The 24,862-nt window shown below is 40.2% G+C and overlaps 3 protein-coding genes across 6 annotated transcripts in view; 1 reads left to right on the forward strand and 2 right to left on the reverse strand.

Moving 5' to 3' along the window:
• CPT2 (carnitine palmitoyltransferase 2) overlaps positions 1 to 5,169 on the forward strand; it is an 8,772-nt gene extending 3,603 nt beyond the window's left edge. For 2 of the 3 annotated variants that reach the window (XM_072419663.1, XM_072419664.1), the window contains exons 3-6: positions 211 to 291; positions 573 to 679; positions 1,112 to 2,416; positions 3,709 to 4,539. In XM_072419663.1, the coding sequence (XP_072275764.1) occupies positions 211 to 291; positions 573 to 679; positions 1,112 to 2,416; positions 3,709 to 4,040 (1,825 nt within the window). In that variant the 3' untranslated portion in view covers positions 4,041 to 4,539. Of the gene's footprint in view, positions 1 to 210; positions 292 to 572; positions 680 to 1,111; positions 2,417 to 3,708; positions 4,540 to 4,566 lie in introns of those variants that run through there. The other variant, XM_072419665.1, reaches the window with a different exon arrangement.
• Positions 5,170 to 5,617: 448 nt separating this feature from the next.
• Positions 5,618 to 17,546, reverse strand: CZIB (CXXC motif containing zinc binding protein). Of its 2 annotated transcripts, none has more exons than XM_072419666.1 (8): positions 17,391 to 17,546; positions 14,110 to 14,193; positions 12,756 to 12,812; positions 12,216 to 12,297; positions 11,907 to 11,938; positions 11,722 to 11,799; positions 7,682 to 7,747; positions 5,618 to 5,892 (listed from the first exon to the last, which is right to left on the reverse strand). In XM_072419666.1, exons 1-8 carry the CDS (start codon positions 17,529 to 17,531, stop codon positions 5,815 to 5,817), a joined length of 618 nt encoding a protein of 205 aa, XP_072275767.1. In that variant the 5' UTR covers positions 17,532 to 17,546; the 3' UTR covers positions 5,618 to 5,814. The 2 variants fall into 2 exon arrangements, with proteins under 2 accessions (XP_072275767.1, XP_072275769.1); XM_072419668.1 differs by lacking the exon at positions 17,391 to 17,546 and adding an exon at positions 16,473 to 16,521.
• Positions 17,547 to 21,175: 3,629 nt separating this feature from the next.
• On the reverse strand, positions 21,176 to 24,862 carry MAGOH (mago homolog, exon junction complex subunit). The gene is made up of 5 exons (XM_072419669.1): positions 24,705 to 24,862; positions 23,434 to 23,492; positions 22,707 to 22,817; positions 21,864 to 21,946; positions 21,176 to 21,392 (listed from the first exon to the last, which is right to left on the reverse strand). Exons 1-5 carry the CDS (start codon positions 24,790 to 24,792, stop codon positions 21,293 to 21,295), a joined length of 441 nt encoding a protein of 146 aa, XP_072275770.1. The 5' UTR covers positions 24,793 to 24,862; the 3' UTR covers positions 21,176 to 21,292.

The following is a 24,862-nucleotide window of genomic DNA, read 5'->3' on the forward strand; positions in this document are numbered from 1 at the left end:
TCTGTCATTTGCAATCCCTATTTAATGTACAGCGCTGCGTAATATGTTGGCGCTATATAAATCCTGTTTATTAATAATAATAATAATGTGGCCTGTTTAAGATAAAGAAATATATATAGGTGGATGTTTCTTTATACTGGATGTAGTCTACATTTATGTTGCCATTGTGATTCTTTAAACATTTTTAAAATCCTGCCTTATTTTTTCCAGACTGCCAATACCAAAACTTGAAGACACTGTGAAAAGATACTTGAATGCACAACGACCTCTTCTAGATGATGAACAATTTAGGTATGAGGCAAATGTTAAATAAATTGCACACAGTCCTCCCCCACCCTTTTACCAAAGCAGTAAATGGTAACATTTGGGCCAGTCCCACAATGAAATGCACAATGTGTTTATCCTCTATTAAGCTGAGCAGTTATGTAGTGCACAGGCATCACCAAGTCATATAGGACAATGTGACTAGGGACACGTAGTTGTAAGAGTAGAGTTGGCTTTTAAATAATTGCTAATACCCAAGATGGTTTATAAATGAACAGAGATTAATCTGATGGTTCTTTTATTATCAGGAAGACGGAACAACTGGCACTGAACTTCCAAAATGGGGTTGGTAAGCAGCTACATGAGGAACTGGTGCAACAGGACAAGCAGAACAAACAAACTAGTTACATCTCAGGTAGGTTTTGGAGGGGTATAAAATAATTTTATCCTCCCTTTTCTCTTTTAGGAGAGAATGTTCTCTCTTTTAATGTTCAGTCTTGCACTAGAGCCTATGCACCCTCACAGTAACATAACTTTCATCTAGGTGTAAGTTTATACAACTGTTTTTTTTTCTTTTTTTCCATGAATAATTGGGAGGGGGGGTTTATAAGTAAACTTTAGTTGAGGTGCCCAGGTCAGGGGACTGTGCAGGTGCACATAATAATTACCTGAGAATTGACCGATGGCTATTGGCACTTGCTTTTTGGAGCGTAAGGTTAATATGGAAAATATTTTACAAGAAAAGTTAACATCCAGTAGAGTAATCATTATTAAATACTTGCAGTGATTTACTTTAGAAATGCTCAACTTTAAATGTATTAACACATAATTTTCTCTTGGCTTGCAGCTCCCTGGTTTGACATGTATCTCTGTGCTAGAGACCCGATTGTACTTAATTTTAATCCTTTCATGTCTTTCACTCCCGACCCAAAGCCGGAATTTAACAACCAGCTTGTTAGAGCCACAAACATGACCGTGTCCGCCATGCGTTTACTAAAGACCATTAGAGCTGGTTATTTGGAGCCAGAGATATTTCACCTCAATCCTGCCAAAAGTGACACACAGCAGTTCAGAAAACTCATCCGCCTTGTGCCATCTTCACTGTCCTGGTATGGGGCATACATGGTCAATGCGTATCCACTGGATATGTCCCAGTATTTTCGCCTGTTTAACTCCACTCGAATACCAAAATTGAACAAGGATGAACTTGTAAGTGATGAGAAGGCAAGACATCTACTGGTCCTCCGCAATGGCAATTTCTATGTATTTGATGTTCTGGATAAAGATGGAAATATAGTAAAGGCATCCGAAATTAAGGCCCATCTGAACTACATCCTGTCGGACAACTCTCCCACACCAGAATTCCCTTTGGGCTATTTAACAAGTGAAGACAGAAACGCATGGGCAATAGCAAGGCAGAAGCTTATCGACAATGGCAACCAAGAGGTTCTGCATAAAGTCGATTCCGCTGTGTTTTGCTTGTGTCTGGATGATTTTCCCATTAAAGATCGCATTCAACTTTCACATAATATGCTTCACGGTTCGGGTTCAAACCGCTGGTTTGACAAATCATTCAGCATCATCATGACGAAGGATGGGACAGCAGCGATCAATTTTGAACATTCATGGGGTGATGGAGTAGCTGTTCTGAGATTTCAAAATGAGGTTTTTAAGGACAGCACAGAGAGGCCGGCTGTATCTCCTCAGAGCGCTCCTGCTGCTGTGGACTCCAGCAAAGCTGTACAAAAACTTACATTCAATTTAGATGACTCTCTGAAAGTTGCAGTAACTGAGGCAAAAAAAAAGTTTGATGCTTTGGTGGGTTCACTAACCATAGCTACCATGGAGTTCAAGAGAGGAGGGAAGGAGTTCTTGAAAACCCAGAAGCTCAGTCCTGATGCCATATCCCAACTTTCTTTCCAAATGGCTTTTCTTAGGCAATACGGGCAGACAACTGCTACTTATGAGTCATGCAGCACCGCAGCCTTCAAACATGGCCGCACAGAGACCATCCGGCCAGCTAGCATTTTTACCAAGAAGTGCTCAGAGGCTTTTGTGAAGAATTCCTCCAAACATACCACAGCTGAGCTCAGGGAAATGCTCAATGAATGCTCCAAGTATCATGGGCAGCTAACCAAGGAGGCAGCAATGGGTAAGTACAAACATTTCTGAGCTTTATTTCCTTAAATCGTTTACTACAAGTCTACAGAACGAAGAATACATACAGTTAGGTCAATAAATATTTGGAGAGAGACAACTTTTTTTTCTCATTTTGGTTCTGTACCATTACCACTATTAACTTTAAATGAAACAACTCAGATGCAGTTGAACTGCAGACTTTCAGCTTTAATTCAGTGGGTTGAAAAAAAAGATTGCATAAAAATGTGAGGAGCTAAAGTCTTACATAAAGTTGTCTCTGTCCAAATATTTATGGACCTAACTGTAATTTCAGGGATACATATAGCTTTTGTCCAGCAATGTTCAGCTAGGAGAAAGGCCAAATGCAAATGGTTTAAAGATGCAGAGATATTGGAATTCAGGCATAATCTGTAATTGAAACTCCAATAATAATTTCTTTCTTCTGTATAGTTAAAATTAAAAAAAAGCCAGAGTCAGTATCCACTTCCTGGGCTGAAATGCCAGTTTAGAGATATAATAGTCATGTAAATCCAGGTATCTGTACTATGTGTACAATTGTCTGACACAGATCAGATTTTTGGTGCTAAGAGTACATAAATTGGTATTTATTGAAAACTTGAGAGAACTGCTGCCATTCCTGACATCTTCTGGAATAAAGCAAAAAAAAAAAAAAAAAAAAATTACCATCTACCTTTTACTTTTGAAAAGCCCTTGGTCCCTCAGCAATCTGATTCCTGTAGGTCCTGCGCCATCCTGGATTGTGTTCTTTTCAGAGCAGACGAGGCTAGTGGGTGCTACCGTCTTCCATCTTTACTCACCGTTCCCATTTCCCTGCAGGGTGTTGCTGTCTTCTCTTCCTATAGATGTACTTTTGCCAGCGTGATTGTTAATTCTAGCTTGATGTACCTTCCCAGCATGCTCAGGGGAAGCTGGGATTGCAGGATATTCTGGCAACCAAAGCTGAAGTTGTGCATGTGCAGCTCAACTTTTTGACAGATACCTGCAGTGGTCAGGCAGGTAGGAGGGATTATTGTAAAAGGGACATCACCTCTCCTTTCTGAAATAATGACTGACCTGATTGTGGATTCTTTAAAGTCAATCTTTAGTTTTCCTTTATAACTAGCAGGTTGCGTGTTAACAGCTAGGCAAAATGCATTTTAGGAGATAGACTTACTTTATTACCTTGACTTTGTGTGTAATGAGCAGATAAATTCTGATGTACAGTAGATTTGTGACTAATTTACCTTGCCTGAGTCTCTGATTGCAATGCTGGTTTGTTTATTGTATGTCTCCTGTGTCTTTTAGGTCAAGGATTTGATCGGCACCTCTTTGCCATGCGTTACCTGGCTGCTGGCAGAGGAATGTCCCTTCCGGAGCTCTTCCAGGATCCAGCATATACCCAGATAAACCATAATGTCCTCTCTACAAGCACCTTAACAAGCCCAGCTGTGCAGCTGGGGGGCTTTGCTCCGGTAGTCTCTGATGGATTCGGGGTTGGTTATGGAGTACATGATGAATGGATTGGTTGCAATGTGTCTGCCTACCCAGCTCGTGATGTAAACCAGTTTGTACAGTGTGTACATCAATCCCTGGAGGACATTTTTAAAGTACTTGAAGAAAAACCTGCAAAGAAGTAGATGAAACTAATCACTGTATCCTGAATGGTTTTGTTGCCTTTTCCATTATCACTGCAGTCTGAGCTTGCACTGTTTTCCAGCAGCATTACTTGACATCTATTGATTGTAATTTTATACAGGATGATATGTGGACATTGTAGCAAAGTAAAGCATTTCATGCTGTAGGAGTCAGATTGGCCAGTATGATATATTTATTTTATCATAATTTTGGTTTACAAATCTGAGTGCCTTATCTGACCAATAACACAATCAATGAAAAAGCTTTCTCTCCAGTATGAATTATGGCGAGTTGTGCCCAGTCAGGTTTCTTCTTTAGCAATGTGTAGCTAAACACCATTGAGAAATTTTCTTTTGTTCAGAACCAACTTCTGTTCTGTAATTATAAAACTGGCTATTCTAGGTAATAAATCATGACTGGGTGGTTGGCCCAGATTTGAATTAGTTACAATTAGTCTTAATCTGATTTATTAAGGAACAGTAAAATATGTACAAACCTTAACTGTGAACTTCTTGTATTCACTTTAAGATCGATACAAAGGACAAGAGGGCACTCTTTGCTTCTGGGTTTACGCTTTGGATAAGGAAGGGATTCTTCACTGTAAGCTCTGTGAAAATGTGGAATCGGCTCTCTCAGGGAGAAGTATCAGCAACTACGACAGATTGCTTTAAAAAAAAAACTGGATGCTTTTCTAGAAGCACTTGATATAACTGGGTATTAAAGCTTTAAAGAAATGATACCAGACACTGTCATCCAAGAAACATCTGATGGGATCAGAAAAGGAGTTTTTATTCCCCTGTTGGGGCAAATTGAACCAGATTTCGATACATTTACATCCCTGAAGGTATTTCAGAGTCTGGGTTGGAGTTAATTTTCAGTACCAAAAGCGTTAACCCCAAGCCACACCCTGGGTGGATTTGGCAGGGAATTTTTAAGACTTGTCTGTAGCATCCCCCAACGATGCCAGGCATCCCCAGGCTACACTGATGCAGGCTGGCATCTGCGTCCCCGGCATGTGAACGTTGAGAACACAAGGCTAGGGGTCACAGATGCCAACCGGGTGCGGCTGAAGGGCAGGACCATGTGGCTGGGAGGCGGGAAAATTCAAATAAGTATTTTTAAATGTACCATTTTGACATTTAAAAATACTAAATATTCAGACTGACAGGAAGGTTAACTGACCCAAAGTTACACAAGATAAAAAAATGACACACGTCAAGTTCAACCACTATGAAAATAAGCATATCCCAGATAAAATTATTTTTATATATATATATATATATATATATATATATATATCTCCTAGTACTAGAAACGTGTTACTGGCAGAATTACCAGGTAAAAAGAAAACAAATGTGGCCATCATAAGCATGTGGTATCTACCTAATGTGGCTTCCTATGAGGGTGTTGCAACAATGCTGCACTACTCCTAAATTCAGAAAGAGTTGTTGTTCTCATGTAGTTTGTGTCTGCTTGCTTGTACTACCACGAGATTGGAAAAAAATATTGCAGGGGGTCTGGAAACTCAGGCTTTTTAGGAAAACATAACTCTCACTGTCTTTTTAACCGGACACAGAAGTCGGAGATCCAGTAATTTTATTGCTATCAAGTGACCTTGGATATAGTGCTGCAGTCTTGTACAATGGAAAGTGAAAGTTCTGTACAGTCCAATTGTTGTACCTGGTGTATGGCATATGGTCTCTTGTTATATTGCAAACCATCCGTGGCAGCCTGCACTGTAAACATTAACATACAAATATTCTGATTCCATCGATTTCAACATTTTTTAAATTGATGTGTCACCTCATAGATTCCCACAGATTCCTGGGCTTTTTCATCATAATCCGTCCAGTCCTGCAGGGATAATAAGACAACACTTAGGTCTTCGTTTCATTGTGTACTATAATCATATCACTATTGTCATTTACAGGTATTGTTTATTACTTAACCTCCCCAGAGGTTACCCTGAGTGTGACTCGGGGTAGAAAAAAGTTGCTACAAGTGGTAACCCCGAGTCACACTCGGGGTGGGTAAACCTATGGGAAGGTTAGTAAATGGAGCGCTTACCTGATCCGCTGGCATCCCGCGCTGTCCATCGCCGGGATCCCTGTCTTTTTCCTCTGGTGTCTTCTGCACAGGATGAGTCACCGGGGAGTTCCCGGTGATGTTGGTGCGTGTGTACTTTGCCGGCGGGGCGAGAAATTCAAAATCCATTTGTATTGCATTCAATACAAAACACTTGAATGCAATACATTGGATTTATTTGTGTAAAATCAGTACATTGTTTTCAAGAACATTTATTTTACAGTATATATAATAGTATGAGTATAATGTGTATTTTTTTTTAATTTAAAAAAAAATTAAAAAAAAATATTTTTAAATATATAGATTTTTTTAATTTATTCAATTTATTGTTTTTACATTACTTTGTGTTTCAAACTTTATTATACTCATACTATTATATTATACAGTAAAATAAATTTTCATGAAAAACAATGTACCGCTTTTAGACATATAAAACCGGAAAGAAATTAACCGCTAGGGAGGTTAAAAGACAACCCGCTGTTAGAAAAAGCTTTTCAAGACTGGAGAACATAGACTATCATGGGAAAATCTGGGTGATCCAAGATACCTGCAATAGACTTCATAAAAATAATTTGCTATTAATGTTTTCACTTTTACATCAAATTCATTCAAGGTTGTCTGAATCATCCAGGTTCTCCCATGATAGTCTATTTTCTTCAGTTTTGGAGATCAGGCCCTTTGTGCCATTAGAAGGAGCAGTAAAACCCGGCCTGGTTCTGTCATTGCTTGCAGGTTCCAGGGCTGTTAGAGCGCTGTCACCACTTGCTGCTGCACTTCCAAAGAACCAGCTGGCACATTACACAGTTCCCCATCAAAAGAGCAAACACTGGAATATCAAAGTGCTTTGGCAGATTTGTTATTGATGGATTGTCCTCATAGAGCAGTTGCCCTATCTTCCCAATGGCTTGAAAACCTCCACAGCACAGAATCACATCACAAAAGCTGCAGAACCACTCAGAAGCAGAACAATAATTAAGGTGAACTCTAAACTGCCAAAACCAGAGATAAAAAAAAGATATAATGGAGCTATTTCACCAATAAATGGTTTTTATTTCTGTCATATCAGTTATAACAATTTTCACCGCTTCCTTGCAAAGCAAACCTGTTTATCAGGATAGGAGGTGCAATTGTCCCGCTGCTGCAGTTATGTAAGAGAGATTGTTTTTTTCTTCCTTAGCTGCTTTACACCCTCTTAGTTTTATTCCACTCTAAAGAAGTTTCCAGAAGGCTAATTAATACAGAGCTGCTTTATTTGTATCGGTCTGGAGTTCAGCTTAAATTAAACTCATCTGACCAGCACTGGTGTAGAATTTCCTAGTTAAAACTATTAGTTTCCTGACCTATTGTCATCTGAATTTCCTCTCATAACAAGGTCCCTTTATTTGAAGCATTAGTATAACATCAGACATAAATCACCAGTGCATCCTTTACAATTATCATTTACATTTGTTTTGATGTAACAAAACTTATACTGTGAATCAGCTCATTTTTAGGAATCGTTCCATTTTCCTTTGCCCATAAAGTCTACAGATTTCATTTTTTGCCAAGACATTCCTACCTTTTCTTGCAAATTAATTTCATTGAAGGGTGTCCCAGTCTCTGCACCTTCAGCAGCAAAGCCTGCCTGCAGGAAGAAAAATGCAACACAATTCATATTGGAATAGAACGTTTTATGTTTCAATTCAACCCTTTGCCTTTAAAATTGGAACATTGATATATATATGTTGATTCATTTAGCTGCAGCTATGTTTAACCGGTCCTATGGGCTACACATCTCTATTTCACTGTTCAGCTAATAGGTGGCACCAACACTTCTTATTTTGGTAACATCTTATGTTGACTCCACTGATTTCCAACTAAGTTCAAGAGTCTAAATCAGATCCTGACCCATAACTTCATCACTTTAGGGTAGGTCCACCATATGCGGACCATAGTACTGTAGAATAGAACAATGCCTAAAACATTTCTGGGCTAATACTTGCATTTTGCCTCATAATTGGGGTAAGGTACCAATGAAATAGAAGTTTAGAAGATTTTTCCAGAGCTGGGATATTTAGGGAGCATTTTGACCCAAATTTCTTCCCATTTATCATTGCCAATCCAGAATCCCAAATCCCTCTACCAGTTTTGCATGTAATGTGTTTTGGAAGAGATAAGTTGGGTCCCTGCGACATCTCCCAAATTCTTTAAGAGAGGGGAGGAACAATTTTTTTTACAAGAGAGGTAAAAAAAAAAAAAAAAGCTCTGTCAATGGAGTGTCATAAGAGTTCTTACAATAATTCCAGCAATGGATAAGAAAGTGTAAATATCAGTGATTCCCCTCTCTGTCCACCAACTAAACAAAGCTGGAGACTCCACTCCTGGCATGTATAAAAAGGACATCTGGTAATATAAAGCAGAGGTAGGTGAAGTGAAATTATGCCACCAGAATATTTACCCAAGATTTCCAATAGGTGTCTTATAGGAGGGTCAAGGTTTGAGGAATGGAAGAGAATATAAACAGTGATAAGATCACAGCCCACCATCTGTAGCAAAGTCCAAAATGAAAAATCAGTACAAGTATGAAGACCTGCAAGGAGGAATATGGGCAGCTGTGTGAACCAGCATATTCATACTGCGGCCGATATCGGACGAAAATCTGGTGTGTGTACAGCGCTCGTCGCCGGTGGATCCCCACAGATGATGGACGACAAACAATCATAATAGAAGTGAAGGGAGAGGGAGCGCAGCAGGGTGCTGCGCCGTCGTTCTCCTCCCCTCTCCAGAGAGCAGAACAGTACTATATGTACAGCACTCGTTCATGCATCGTGCATTTGTTATTCGTTGGAAAGGATCGTGAAAGATCCTTTCCAATGACAATTATTACACGTGTGTACAAAGCCTAAGGAAACTTAACAGTGAGGACGTTGCGGGGGCTACCGGGGCTAAAGTAATTGGCATCGGTAAGGCTATATATGAGCCCCCCTTTTAGGGCTAGCACACTTGTTGAGTGTTTTGGGACTAACAACTGATCAATTATAGATTCAACATTATTATTTTTAATTTTATTATTAATAAACAGTATTTATATAGCACTAACATATTACGCAGCGCTGTACATTAAATAGGGGTTTCAAATAATGACAGACAGATACAGACAGTGACACAGGTGGAGAGGACCCTGCCCTGAAGAACTTACAATCAAATGTGGGAGAAGCAGCACACCAGTAGTGTTTAGTTAGGGTTTTAAAAGACAGAAGATGATGGGTAGGCAAGTTTGAAAACATGGGTTTTGAGTGCACTTTTAAATGAGCAGAAAGTAGGAGCAAGTCAAATAGGCCAAGGAAGACCATTCCAGAGAGTTGGGGTGCTCTAGAAAAGTCTTGAATGTGAGGAGGTTATGAGTGAGGAAGTCATTAGTAGGTCATTGCAGGAGTGAAGAGAGCGGCTAGGGGAGTATTTTTCTATCAGGTCAGAAAGGTAAGTGGGACAAGAACTGTGGAGAGATTTGAAGGCAAAGCACAGGAGCTTGAATTTAAATCTAAGGTGAAATGGAAGCCAATGAAGAGAACTACAAAGAGATACAGCGGAAGAGGAGCGGTGGGAAGGATGGATGAGTCTGGCTGCAGCACTAAACAGTCAAACACAAAATGGGATCTGCTGGTGTGTACCGGGCTCTACAGACCAGTCAGCACTGCACTAACATGGTTATCTCTTACTTCCTAAGCAATGTATACACTCTAGATACATTTCTATAATCCTTAGCTGATTTTGTTTACCTGACTCTGTGATATGGAGCACAACTGGGTGACATATGTCACAGACCAAGCACCCACACTGTATAAGCCAATATATTTCTCACTTGTTTTTCACAAGCCCCACTTTACATAATAGGCAATAATTGGTCACATCAGTGTGACATGGTGATGGAAGAGTGACTAATCAGTAATCTAATAAGGAGATTAGGCCACATTGTGGAAGATCAGCTAAAGGTGCACAGAAGCAGCCCCCTCTGTTCTTCCCAAGTTTGTGTAACACAAAACAGCTTGCAGAATGTAACAATCAATTTGATAGAAGGATCTGGGACTTGTGCATGAAACGTTTGTGCTGACAGCAACCAATAATTCTTCATTCCATCTTTTAAGCAATGAAAAAATGATAAATGGAAGTATGTTATGGATTGCTATATAAAATAACAATTGCTATACATGACATTTTTTTTTTCTTTCTTGGGTTTGCATTCCTGTCATCAGCTCTCTATCGTCCCCTTACTGACTGATCGGGGAGTAGAGGTGACCTAATAGAGAGGTGACCAGTTGATGTGATGACACTTTTATCTTTGGATTTTTTTCTTCATTCATTAATCACCCAACTACTAAAAAACCTTAACAGTCATCAAGTCCTATGTGCACACAGGGTTGTGACAAGAAGTGTTTTTACTACCTCCAGTAGGTGAGGAAAGTATCACAGTGAAGGAAAGAAGTCTTTGATCCCCTGCGGATTTTGTATGTTTGCCCTCTGACAAAGAAATGACCAGTCTATATTTGTAATGGTAGGTTTATTGTAGCTGTGAGAAAAAGAATACCAACAAAATGACACTCAACCCTGTAATGAGTGAAATAAGTATTTGATCTCTTCGCAATAAATGACAGTACTTGGTGGCAAACCCCAATGTTGGCAATCACAGAGGTCAGACGTTTCTTGTAGTTGGCCACCAGGTCTGCACACATCTCAGGAGGGATTTTGACCCACTCCTCTTTTTAGATCCTCTCCAAGTCAGAAAGGTTTGGCAACTCGAACCTTCAGCTCCCTCCACAGATTTTCAATGGGATTAAGGTCTGGAGACTGGCTAGGCCACTACAGGACCTTCATGTGCTTCTTCTTGAGCCACTCCTTTGTTGCCTTGGCCGTGTGTTTTGGGTCATTGTCATTCCAGAATACCCATCCAGTACAAAACGTACAAAATCAGCAGGGGATCAAATACTTCTTTCCCTCACTGTATCTACATACTTGTAGGCAAGTGACCCAAAGGAAGTCAATGGATCAGCATGATAGACAGGTTGTAATGATAACCCCAGTGTCCTTCCAATGGAATGTTTTTTTTTTTATTGGCAAAGAGCAAAGCTGAATCAATCCATGTTTCTCAAACAAGACATCTTTGCTTTTTCGCTGCTGAGATCTTGTGAAGGGTATCTCAGTTGCTGATCCCTAATGTCATCTTCACTGAATAAAGCTGCGTACACACGGCAGATGATTCTCATCCGATATTCGCCTCAGGGCTGATATCAGAGGAGAATCTGGTGTGTGTACAGAGCTCATCATTCATGGATCTGTTCTGGCAGGTCCACGAATGACCGTAATAAAAGTGAAGGGAAGACAGCAAAGCACCATGCTGCTCCGTCGCTCTTCCCTCCACATACAGTAGAACAGTGCTGTATGTACAGCACTTGTTCATGCATTGTGCAGTCTTTTTGCGTTGGAAAGGGTCGTGAAAGATCCTTTCCATTGACAATTATTGCACGGATGTATACAGCCTAACTTCGGTGTGACCTCAGGTATATTATTAACACTGACACTTTTAAAAAAACATATTTTGAAATGTGTATGTGCTTCAGTTACCTGTGGCTGAAAGTCTATAGGTTCCAGTCCTCGACACTCAAACTCCACTATGGTCTTAAAGGTTTCGCTGTCTTCAGCCTGAGCAAAACCAAAAACAGCATGAAAGTAGATTTCAGCAGCAGATAGTCATATACAATCCAAGAATGTTAGAAGACAGCGCAACATCCTGATCCTAAGGTACTTACATTATACGGCTGTAGTGATGTGCTCAGTATATCTGCATTAAAAGGGAAAAACAAAAGGAAGTTTCATTGTGAATGTGATCAGTGTGGGAAAGCTGAACTGCGGCATATAAATAAACAAAGCTGAACATACACACCCACATATACATAAATATGTGTGTGTATGTGTATGTATATATATATATATATATATATATATATATATATATATATATATATATAATATGGGAAAATTGGAAATGTTTAACTTCCCAAAGATTTAGCAATTTTATCCAAGCAGTTTTGAGATCTAGGCAATGTGCAAAAACTTACCAATAGAATTTTCCCTGGAGCACAGCTTACACTTCTGTACCATGCTGGCACTGCCCCTGCCTCCTTTCAAAGGGGTACTGTCCTGCAAGTGACAGCATGAAAGATCCCATTAACATTACAAAGAACCTTTGTATGTAAAGAAATCTTTAAAACTTTTCAATCACATTTGGAAACTGTCTACTTATTTCAATCTGCACTTAAACATTCAAGACTATCTTATAGAAAATGATTATAATCACAAGAAATAATAGACACATGGCACATATCAAAAACTGTGACATAATACCTTAGGGTTTGCTGTCTAAATTAGCAGACATATATATACACCATGCCTACTGAACAATGCATGGAACACCATGCTTCACAAGGTAAAGGAGGATTAATAATTCTGCTCAATGATTGCAGTTATGAGCTGGCTGCACACATTCCAGCTTGTTGGTGTTTATAGAATGTTAACTATAAATGTAGAGAAAAAATGCACGTATTTGTATAAAGGGGTGCACAGTCATTGCCTTATTATGTAGAACCGGTAGAACCTACCATTAGGGTGATGTACTGCCATTTGTCCGATACCTCGCCGCAGTTCCCACACTTTAGCTGAGGAAACAGAAAGGCAATTTATACATCAGAAAAACAAATAAATGCAGAGATTGTGCGAGAGCATCAACTGAAGTAATTAATTATTTGATTGAGCCTTAACGGCCTTCTGAGAAACAAAATCATAAAACCTGATCCTCATTAACCAGTGTATAAAATAATAACTTACTGTTTGTATACTGATTTTCAGGGAGTATATTGGGAAACAGTTAAAAGAACTTAGATTTAGAATATAGTTGGCACCATAAAGTGTTAGAACTTATGAAACTGTTAAAAAAAGATTTTAGAGCTTTCACTTACAAAGTGACCCCACTAGTTACTTTGCCTGGACTACTAAACCCAAAGTGACTTCCCAATGGGTAATGGAGAACACCCATATCTTCACTCCTGTAGTGCAATGCTACACACTTCCTCACCCTAGGCTAAAGCAGAGCCACAGGGGTCATCTAAGGATCACTTTATAAAGAAGAAGCTTATTCGGAAGTGGTGCTGGGGTAGCCTCTAGTGGTGCACCATTCACATATATAGTGGTGAACGGCACCAGCAAAATAGTTTTTATGTTTCATTTAAAAACAAGTACTGAAAATATCTACTGATCCTAACAAAATGCAGCCTTTAGTGCTTTTGGGTATAAAAAAGCATGGCCTGCTCCCTTTCTTCCCAATGCTTCATTCTGATTGGTCAAACAAGTGAGGGAGAGGAGGAAATCATCAGCCTTGTGTAAGCTCTAACTTTAGCCAATATGGCGCTCATATGGGGTTTGGTGAGCATCAGTGGGTGCTTTCTTTTCATATACATCTGTCACTTTGTCCATTCTTTTTGAAGGCTTCAATTATACCAAAGACTATAAAGAATCAGTGACATAATCCTTTACAGATTTATAAGGCCACATTTCCAAGGTATTTGTCTAGCCCAATGTTTCTTGACCTGTTTACTATAGGGGAACACTTGAAATAACATTCAGGTCTTGGGGAACCTCTCCTATAATTACTATATTCACAGCTGACAATATATTAGAGTGGTGGTCAGAATACTTCCTGCATTGCTGGCCAGTGGGAAGAATGTCACCCTTACAGATAGCCAAAAAGATCATTGGGGTCACTTAAACTGATCTGAGAATCACTAACTGCTCAAAAAACCTCTGAAGGAACTGTAGGGTTCCATGTAACCGTGGTTGAGAGACACTGATCTAGCTAATGAACGAGTGACTTCCATACCCAAACAAGAAATATGCCCATGGCTGCCATAACTGCGTAACAGTTCTGGATGAGTGACACCAACATCTGTATTCTCTTACCTTCAGAAACCATCGGAAGTCCTCTCCCACTGGCCGAAGCCGTGTGATGTTCTCAAGATTGGCCTTGAGCTGTAGTGCAAATTTCTACGATGGAAAAAGAAAGTGAGATTTGTATTTGCTTACACACAGCAGAAAGACAAAAACCATCAAAAGGAGGAGTCGGAGACTTACAGATTTAATTATTTGCCTGGGACTCCTGAAGAAGCGTTTACCTGACAGATATATTATGAACAGTTTTCCCTCTCCTAAGTTTTTAAAATTATGTGGCAATGGAAGCCTAATGGATTTACAACAAGCGGTTATAACGAAACAGAGCTGCAAAGACTGACAAGCACGGGTTTGCTTCAATGTTAGTTACCAAACCCATGACAAATAAACTGATCAGCCAAAACATTGAAACCAATGAAAGGTAAAAGGAATAAAAATGATCTGCATAGAGTGGTACCCAGTAAAGGTTGGGATATACAAGGCAACAAGTAAACAGTTGCTTAGTAATGGTGATGTGTTGGAAGAATCTAACATAGGCTAAATTGTGATGATTGACAATGGGTCAGAGAATCTCCAGGGAGGTCCTGTGAGGTGTTCCAGGTATGCGTTGGGTAGCATCTATTAGAGGTGGTCCAGGGAACAACAACTGGTAAACAGATGACAGGGTCATGGTTGCCCAAGGCAGGGACTGGCCCATCTATTCTGATCCCATGATGCTTACCAGTGTTCTCCCCAGACCCTTTCAGCTGGGTGCACCACCCGGAACTTTTCGGCTGCTTTTGGATGGTTACTGAAGAGTTGGGACGCAATACAGGGGTTACCACCTGCCTACAGCTTTTTCCCAACCAGCTTAAAAAATTCTGAGTGGAGCACTGCTTACTATATGAGAAATTGCAGAAAATCATAATGCTGGCCGAGATAAAGGAGTCAGAACACAGAATACATTACAGTGTGCTGTATAGGAGGGTGCAGAGCTGTGGAGCAGCCAGATTCTCCATGCTGACCCCTGTCCACTTTCAATGGCCATGTGAGTTTTAGAATTGGGCCTTAAATTAATAGAAGGAGGGGGCCTAGTTTTAGATCATATGGATGGCTGGGTGTGCGTGTGCACCTAGGAATTTACCTAGCATTTACCTAGGAAGGGAAGAAGTCATAGGCAGTGTGACCTAAAGCAGCGGTCGCCAACCGGTGGTCTGGGGCTCTAGCTGGTGCCCCCAGGCTCAGGGCGGGTTGTGTCTCTGGACGGGCTCAGACCTGTGATGGGAGAGTGGGCAGGTTCTGGTATCATGACCTCACTATGAGGGAAGTTTCTTCCCCTTTGAGTGACACCTGGCTCCCTGCACATGCGCAGTCCGGAGTCTGAAAGTTTAGTGGTCCGTAGGTCCGAAAAGGTTGGTGACCACTGGACCTAAAGGATCTGCTGTTATTATCTTGGTGCCAGATACTACAAGACACTTTCAGAGGTCCCATGGAATGCACACCTCCATGTACAGAGCTGTTTGGGAACCTACCTAAAGCGTACCTAAACCCAGAAATTTCACTTTACATAGGGCAGACAACCCTTTTATGTAAGGTAAAAATTCTGGTTGTTATTGTTTTTTTTTTGTTTTTTTTAAGTGCAACCCTTTTTTTTTAAAAAAAAGCACAGAACCTCCTGGGATACCTACGTCACACATCCCAGGAGGATCTCGAGCATGTGCAGGAGCCCTTTCACCAAAAAGGGAAAGAAATTGCCAATCTCACGCATGCGCAGTGCGATCGGCAAGTTTTTTTCCCATCCACATTACCCTATCCCGCGCCTGGGTCGGGTGACGTAAGAAGAACCCAAAAGAACTGAGAAAAGATGGCGACGCCTAGCATGCCGGCCTGAAGACGGATGTCGGGATGGCGCAGGACCCGATGGAAGAAACCTCCCGACAGATCGACTGCCCTGCGGGATTGAAGTGAATTTTTTTGTTTTAGGTTGTTTTTAGGTTTACTTTCTCTTTATTATCATGACAGCGGCTGATGATTTGACTGATCACTGTCTGTGGCGGTCTGTCAGTTACATTAACCACCTGAGCGTTACACTGAGGTCTAGATTTCTGTACCAAAAGTGATCCACTGTTTTTCATGAAATTTTTTTTTTAAATAATCCTTACCTCCATGGTCCCGCTGGATGTGCACAGCGGGACCATGGAGGTAAGGATGTGACAAAATTACGGGGTTAACCATCCTAGCTATTTTTTTTTTGCCCGACCTTCGTACGGGCATACCGGCTAGGTGGTTAAACAGCAATCTTTGTTGACTCCCCGGTACCAAAGTTTCATTACTTAATCAGACTATTGTCTTTCAATTTAAAGGGGACCCATCATCAGATTTTTACCCGGGCTTACCGGTGAAGGAGCAGGCTGCTTCTTCTGTGAATGCTCCATCTTGGCCATGCGCAGAAGACGCTTCCCTAATATTTAAAAAATATGCCGATCTCCTACAGGTGCAGTGAGATTGGCACTTTTATAAACATTTGTCAGGAAGACACGTCACCCAATCTCGTGTCTGTGCAGTGTGAGATGAAACGACAAAAGAAGAACCCAGAAGAAGAATAAGAAGATGGTAAGGCCAGCTGTCCAGTCTGCGCCAAAAAGAAGCTGGGACAGCATGGGACCTACTGAATTTGGTTTGTGAAGGCTCCTCTCCTCCTCCTGCGTCACTGTCTGTATCTGTCTGTCATTTGTAACCCCTATTTAATGTACAGCGCTGCGTAATATGTTGGTGTTATTTTTTTGCTAAAAGTTTTGCTTTAAGTATAAATGATATCAATGAAAGATGAGTGTGTCCAGCACACCCGTGTTCTCCGATTTGTCCCAAACTGTGACTGCTATGGTAACAATATTCACCGATTGCATCAGTTGTTTTTTATTTTGCTTCTGGATCCATTTCAAACATTTGCTGCATGTGTTACTTCTCCTACCTCCTAGATTGTAAGCTCTTCTGGGCAGGGTCCCCTCCTCTTGTGTCACTGTCTGTCATTTGTAACCCCTATTTAATGTACAGCGCTGTAATATGTTGGCGCTATATAAAAAGTCTTTATTAATAATATTAGGAAGTCCTATATGTTACTGCAAGTGATACAGTGAGGATTTGCATACAAGTCTGATATTACTGCACTGCAATCAGTGTAAGCCCAATGCATGCCATGCTGTAATACACAGTGTCACCTATCAGCCATGTCTGCTGTCTCTTCTACATTGAACGGTCATTGTCAGCACACAATTCTGCGACCATTGCCGAGGCACAGCTGCTCCAGAACTTACCACCATGACGTCACTGACCACTTTCTTTACAGCACGTCGCACAGTCAGCAGAGTACTGAAGGGGAACCCGGAAAGAGTCACGTGACTAGTCCCGCAGCCTCCACGGCAACCAGCGAGAGAAGTGTGATGAAAGATCGCCATCTAGTGATGGGTTATGAAACCAACACACACCTACCGGTACTACAGAGAGTGAAACAAAAGTCGGCTAATTACCTCCCCCAGTGCAAACTTTTCATCCAAGTCTTATCAGCATTCATTCTTTATATAATGAGTTTATAAATCCACAGCTTTGATAGAGCAGAAAAGAGTTAAATATATTATTTGCTTTCTGAACCACTCGAGAAATTTCTTTTTGCTTAATTTCCTGGATATTCAGCAGGAAGTTAGAGGAAATCTCCCAAAATCAAAATAAAGACCTTTTGAAAGATTTTCTGTCGCCTGTTGTTTTTAGGACAACACCACTGTTTTGGTTTTTAGAACCGCTAAAAAATGGCCATAAAACTCATAATTATATATTTATATAATAAACATAGGACTATATTACCACAAAATCACCAAAAAATCAGGTTTTAATAGCATAATTGTCATGTAATCAAGGCCTATAGTTTATAAACCTGAAGGTCTACAAGAACATGGCCGCAGATGTTAGGCATGGTTCTTGGTCGTGATGGCCATTTTACTGTAAACCAGCAGGATAGGAAGAAGGAAAGGACAATCACATAATAGGTGTTATGTAAATAACCAAAGCCCTTATACAGATACACAATGATAAACCCAAATCTGGTCTCTGTAAAAGAGGTTGTATGGGTAGTAACATCAAAGTTGTGTACTTCAAGGACAAGAAAAAGTGAGTTTTATTGTGTCTCATATACAACGAGAAGCAAACCAGTAGTTTGTAGACAGTCATTCCAGTATTAGGTTCATGGACATGCAAATATTAATAATACACAGTATTTATATAGCACCGACATATTACACAGCGCTGTACAAAGTCATGTCACTAGCTGTCCCTCAAAGGGGCTCACAATCTAATGTCCCTACCACAGTCATACGTCCAAGGTCAATTTTGGGGAGAACCCAAATAACCTAAGTGGATGTTTTTTGGGATGTGGTCAGAAACTGGAGTACCTGGAGGAAACCCACACAAACACTGGGAGAACCTGCAAACTCCATGCAGATAGTGTCCTGGCCAAGGTTCAAACCTGTGACCTAGTGCTGCAAAGGCCAGATCACTTACCTCTGAGCCACAGTGCTCACAGGCTGGGTCAAGTCAATCCTAACATACCAACACGTTTCACACTTCTTACTTACTTCAAATGACTTATTTACTAACAGGAAACTGTTAGCCACCATGTAGGAATGAAGCATGACCACCGATTATATACAATTCATAACACTGGAGAGAATAAACTCCCACCAAAAACAGGGGCCATTGATAAGAGATTACTGCAACATGAAACTAAATAATCCCATTATTTAGTGCTACAAATCATCTAGGACTAAACAATGTCATTGCCTTCAAACCAAAGGAAGAGCTGTCCAAAATTCCAGGAAAGAGATGTTAAAGACTCATTGATTGTTATAGAAAGTGATAACATCAGTAATTTCTTCCAAAGGGTGTGCTACCCACTATTAAGCTGAAGGTGCCAATAATTTTGTCCACGCCATGTTTGACGTTTTGTGGAATGTCTGAATTTTTTTCTCTGCTTTTTCATGTTCCTCCAGTGGCAAAAAAAAAAAAAAAAACATGGCAAAAGTGGCGCATTTTCTGACATAATGCAAGGGTGCCAATAATTTTGGCCATGACTGTGTTTTTATATGTATATATATTTTCAGAAATTTTTGTGAGTTTGTTTCATCGGATTTCAAACATTTAGTCCTCTTCTTTTTAAAATAAAAAAAGTCATCCTTTAGTTCAGCATATTTTGCATTCAGTAAACATTCGGAAAACTCCTGCTGCTTTAATAGAAAAACTAAAACAAAACAGCCATTTTTAGTTATTTTCCTATTATTGAAATAAGAGTCAGAAGATATCGGATCCAGTGGAAGGTAAAAAAAAAACAAAAACAAACAATTTGGGCTAATTTGCTCATAAAGAAAACAATCCTGCCTGACTCCCTAAGGACAAATGAATGTTCCCTGGACCAGGATGCTATAGGCCTAGGGATGAGTGAATAAGCCTGAGACTGACTTGAACCGGTTTTGTCAAATATCTGATGAATATCTTTGCAAATCACTTGAAAATGTGAAGGCCATAATCTTTAATTATCAGTTTAATTATCACTTATCAGTTCACTTCATAGTTATCAAACTCCTGTATGAAATCCAATGAAAATGTAGTATTTTTCGACTCATTCAGTCGCGTCTGTTGTAATAGTAATGTGTACGGTAGGCTATAAATAACATCAGGGTGATATTATCACGGTCAAATATCTTCATGGCTGTTGTGTTGCTATAATGGAGGTTTACAATGGCAGATATGTTGATTATTATTATTAGGCAGGATTTAAAGAGCACCAACATATTACGTAGCGCTGCACAGCATATAGGGAACATGTTTTTTACACTTTAATTTGTTGGCTTCAAATTGTATCATCAGCCACTTTCATCTAAATTCCCGTTTTTTTTTTTATTTGTGTCACCCTTTTGGCTGCCTATATTTCAAAGACATATTCTAAAATCTCCCATATTGGTCTAGCTGGTCCTGATATCTTAAACCACGGTCAAGCATCCACTTCCTCTTTAAACGTCACTATGTCAGCTCGTTGCTGCCAACAAAAACAAAGCTCATTTTCTCGGATGTCCTTGGCAATTTTAGACAGGATTCTGGAAGCCCATTGAATGCCAGTGCCCTGAATTCCTGACAGTCTGTCTTAGCCTCCTGCTGTGATTGTTGCATTTTTCTCATGATGTTTACAACAATTTTGGTAAAGATATTGTTGAAGCGTGATTCAGCTGAAAGCCCAGCATCCTGTAGAGTTTTGTAGGTTCTTTTCTTCTAGGAGACGAGATATTGCCCCATAGGATATGAAGATTGTAGGTATAAATTTCATTATTTTCCTATGTTTTGCTACCTGTTCAGGAGAAGCAGGTATCATCAAAAATATAGTTTTCTCAAGTTGACGTATTACATCCAGGATGAGTTTCCTTATGTTAATCATAAGTTTCAATATCCACATTGGTTCCTTCCTGTGCCAAGCTGTGTGTACAGTGTATCTGGTATAGTCATGCCAAATGGAAAGTGAATGTTTTTTTCTTTTATTATCCCTCAGCTCAAATATTTTTCTGTCCTCAGCTACTTTCTGTCTAATTTTCAATCAGTTGTCCAGCATAGGGAACCGAGACACAAACTTTTCTGGTATTTTTTTCACATTTACAAGAATTGATGGTTTATTGCAATCAATTCCCTCTATCAAGGTTGGATGATGCTGGAAAGTTGCACCTTAAAAGTTTGTATGATCAGGCAGGTCAATATTGCAAAAAGGGACAGGTGGTGTCCCTTCTACAATAATGCACCTTACCTGCATGATCGCTCTGAGCTTCTCAAATCAAAGCTGTGCATGCAGTGGAAAGGACATAAAAGGTTGAAGGTAAGGCAGATAATGTATTTAACATTGTAAAGTAACCAGCCGTACATGCTTTCATGGGATATATAGCAAGCAGAGCTTCCTTTCCTATAATGTTAATAGGAAGTATGGTCTTTCCTGCTCTAATATTAGAACTGTACGTACATATCCATTCAAGCATAGTGCAGATAATCTTGGGGAATCTATTCACACAATAAATGAATTTAATTAACAGTTTTATTAAAGTCAGATTCATAAAAACAAAAGAACCACACATAAAAAACCCTTAGATTCACATCCAACGTAAATAAAAAAATATTTTTTTCTCCCAGAGAACTAAATTGGCTTAATTTTAAAGTGAAGCCCAATCAAGCTGAAGACCAAACACTTTAGATCTTGGACAAGGTAATAGAAAACTCGAAGTCCCTCAGGGTCCCTGAAAAAAAAAAAAAAAAGGAAAACAAGATGTATCAATTAAAACTTTCTGTGCAAGCTATTAGTGTTTACTGATAACATTTCATAACCTTAAAGTGCAATAAACCTAGAACAACCAGTAAGAAAGTGTAACTGGCTTGCTGCCAGACAAAAAATATAGGCTGCAGCACAAGTGTTTACTAAAGTAGAACTAAAGTTCCAGTTTTAAGAAAACAGACAGAAATATAAATAATTGATATTAGTAGTAGAAGGCTAGATCTCAAGTTGGTCTTTTTTTTTCAGTTTATTGCCGGGTTTCAGATTTTACCCTCCCTTGCAGTTAAATATGACCAAGTGATGTGAAATCCCTGAACAGTAAAAACCTGCAGGCTTCTTCTTCTGAATATTTAGCCGATTATAATCAAATTATTACTGAGAACCCCAAACACAATCTCAAACACTGATTGGTCAACAAATTACAGAAAGTACTTACTTGGATTGGTTTACATCTATAAGGGAACCAATTTTGGAAGTTGTGAAAGATATATGCTCATCTCCGATCACGATTTCCAGCTCCTGCAAAAACAAAACAAGATCAATGTACAGACAGATGTAGAGACTTGGTATTGCTTTGCATAAAAGAGGGGAAAACATGTAAAACCCCACAATGGATTAGTAAATCCAGTTATAGACACACACACAGTAAAATAATGATTTCAGATCTAATAAAAACAACATTTATAGATAGCTGGGCTGGCTGTGTGCCCACCTGATTTATTGATTGCTTAGCCCTCACTCTATATATTATAAAGCTGCGGGGAGATTTTGTTGTATAAAACCTGATTGTGGCCAAGTCAAGTGACTTTACACATTCAAGGGCAGTGCGGTTGTTTCTTCTATTGCAGCCAAAATACCCAATGATGGCACCTAAAGAGAGCAGAGATGTTTTTGTTCCCCAAGTGCTTAGCCTTGGTGATTGGCTGATACGTCTGAGCACTGCTTTATAGGTGAAGGTCACATGCTCATATTTACCCAGAAGCCCCAAATACAGCTCCTGTTGAAACTAAGGGTGGAGTGGAGTATTAGAAGATCTGCTTTACAAAAGCAAAGCAGCTTTCATGGGAAGAACAAAGTGACAACAAATTGAATTCTGCACAAATGAACTGCAATTCACAGCCCAGTTTTGAAGTTTGTCAACCGTTCATAAAACCTACAAGAACCCCACAGCAAAGGGCGCATTTAAACCAGGTTAGAAATATACCAGCTAATCAGTTCACCCCATCAGTGTTTTCTTGATTCATTATATATGGTCAATGGAAACACAATATATACAAACCTGTCGACCAACTCTGTCAGGTGGGGGCCACAGTGCATCATCTTCCTTTGTGATTTCACTGTCGTCTATGATACGTTTCAGTTCCTCCATTACACTCTTGTGTACATAAGCCTGGACCACAGAAATGGGAAAACAAACAAAACATTCTGTTACCTAGACATCAGGGATATACTAATGCAAAACACATAAACCGGACGGCAAGAAAAGATTTACAAATAGGAAAACCCAGAAATAGATGCACTTCTATCTGATATCTACACCAGTGTTCTTCCCAGAAATCTTTCCTAAGCTGGGTGGATCCTAAGTTGTAGGTGGATGGTCAAAAGTTGGATGGGACAACACAAGACAAATCTAGTTTTCCTAAAGTTCTGTACTGTATTTTGTTCCAACTTTTAATGCTTTTATTATGTCCAATATTTCCATTGGCTTTGTATTATGCTCTAACTATCCAGTGGCCCTGTATTGTGACCCAACTTTTCAGTAACCACCGAGTGACACGAGTACCAGCCAAGTGGTGACTGAGAAGTCCTGGGTTGTGCGCCCAGCTAAAAGAGCCTGGGGAGAACAGGGTGAGCCAACTTTTTAGTAACCACCCAAGAACCAGCTGGAAGGTTACTGAGAAATCCTGGGTGGTGCACGCAGCTAAAAAAAAAGGGGAAACACAGTAAACACTGGCTGATAGTTCATAGCATGCTATGCATAAGGTATTTAAAAAAACAAAACAAACCTCTTTTCTGATCATGACATCATTCTTGTAGTTACTGTTGTTGGCGTATCGAAGTTTACCTGTAAAGGAGAAAAGGGAAAGTCAAGATCTGTATTTTAGAGACATTTTTACTTTTAAGCTCCGAAAGTGGACCTGAACTCAATGTCATATTCCATTGTATAAAGAGTATAAATATTTGTTCCCAAGCAGTAAGCTGATTTGCCACTTTGGTAATCAACGAATGAAAAACCAGTGACATTTCTGGTACTGGATAGGGTTTGGGCATTCCTAGGTCTCCAACCTCATTATTAATACACAGTATTTATATAGTGCCAACATATTAGGCAGAGCTGTACAAAATCCATAGTCATGTCACCTCCTACCTGTATATCTGCTTTATCAGATCCCTATTTAACATACAGCACTGTGTCTGCACTCTATAAATATTATTTATTAATCATAATCTTGGGTTCTGCTGCCTCTGATTGCTGGACTTTGGATATTTGAAGTCACTACAGCTCTGCTCACTGTTCTCCTTTCCTCTACCAAGATGGCCACCTCCATACAGACAACAGTGCAGTGTTCTCCCCGGCCCCTTTTAGCTGGGCGCACTACCTGGCACTTTCCAGTGACCTCCTGGCTGTTTTTAAATGGTTAATGAAGAGTTGGATCACAATACCGGGGCTGCTACCCACCTACAGCTTAAAAAAACTATTCTGGTTCATCACAGCAGTGTGTGGTCAGTAAACGGGATCACCAGCTTGCAGGGAGACCACAGGCAATACTGATGTCTCCGGGAATTTTGGGGGGAAAAGGGTGAGAGACAGGGGGTCAAAAAGTACACAACAAAGTTACCATTCCCAATGTCCTTCCCATAGGGCAGCACGGTGGCTCAGTGGTTAGCACTCTGGCCTTTGCAGCGCTATGTCACAAGTTTGAAGCTCGGCCAGGACACTATCTGCATGGAGTTTGTAGGTTCTCCCCATGTTGGTGTAGGTTTCCTCCGGGTACTCCGGTTTCCTCCCACATTCCAAAAACATGCAATTAGGTTATTTGGCTTCACCCCAAAATGCCACCAAAGCCATCAGCTCTGCCTGCACAGCATTGTTATTATTATTATTACTGGGCTTGGTGTTGTCCTATGAGGAAACTCCTGATCCTCATCAGAACACAGCACAGGCGGATAGGGGAGGAAACTCTCCCAGCATGCCCGGGCCCGGTATCAGCCACTCTCCCCCGGGCCCCATCCCGGTTACAGCGCCCTCCAGACCCTCCCATCCTCCACATCTCACCGTCCGGCCGAAACTCGAACTCCAAGAACTCATGGCCGAACTTTCCTTTGTGCCCCACATAATACCGGAGGTAGAAATCGCTGCCCATGGTGTTACCGCTCGCGCTGCCAAATGACGACGGCGTGAGGAAAGGCGCGCGGCAATGACGAAAGTAGGCG

This window comes from Pyxicephalus adspersus, chromosome 8, assembly GCF_032062135.1.
Source record: "Pyxicephalus adspersus chromosome 8, UCB_Pads_2.0, whole genome shotgun sequence".
In the NCBI taxonomy this organism is placed as follows: domain Eukaryota; kingdom Metazoa; phylum Chordata; class Amphibia; order Anura; family Pyxicephalidae; genus Pyxicephalus; species Pyxicephalus adspersus.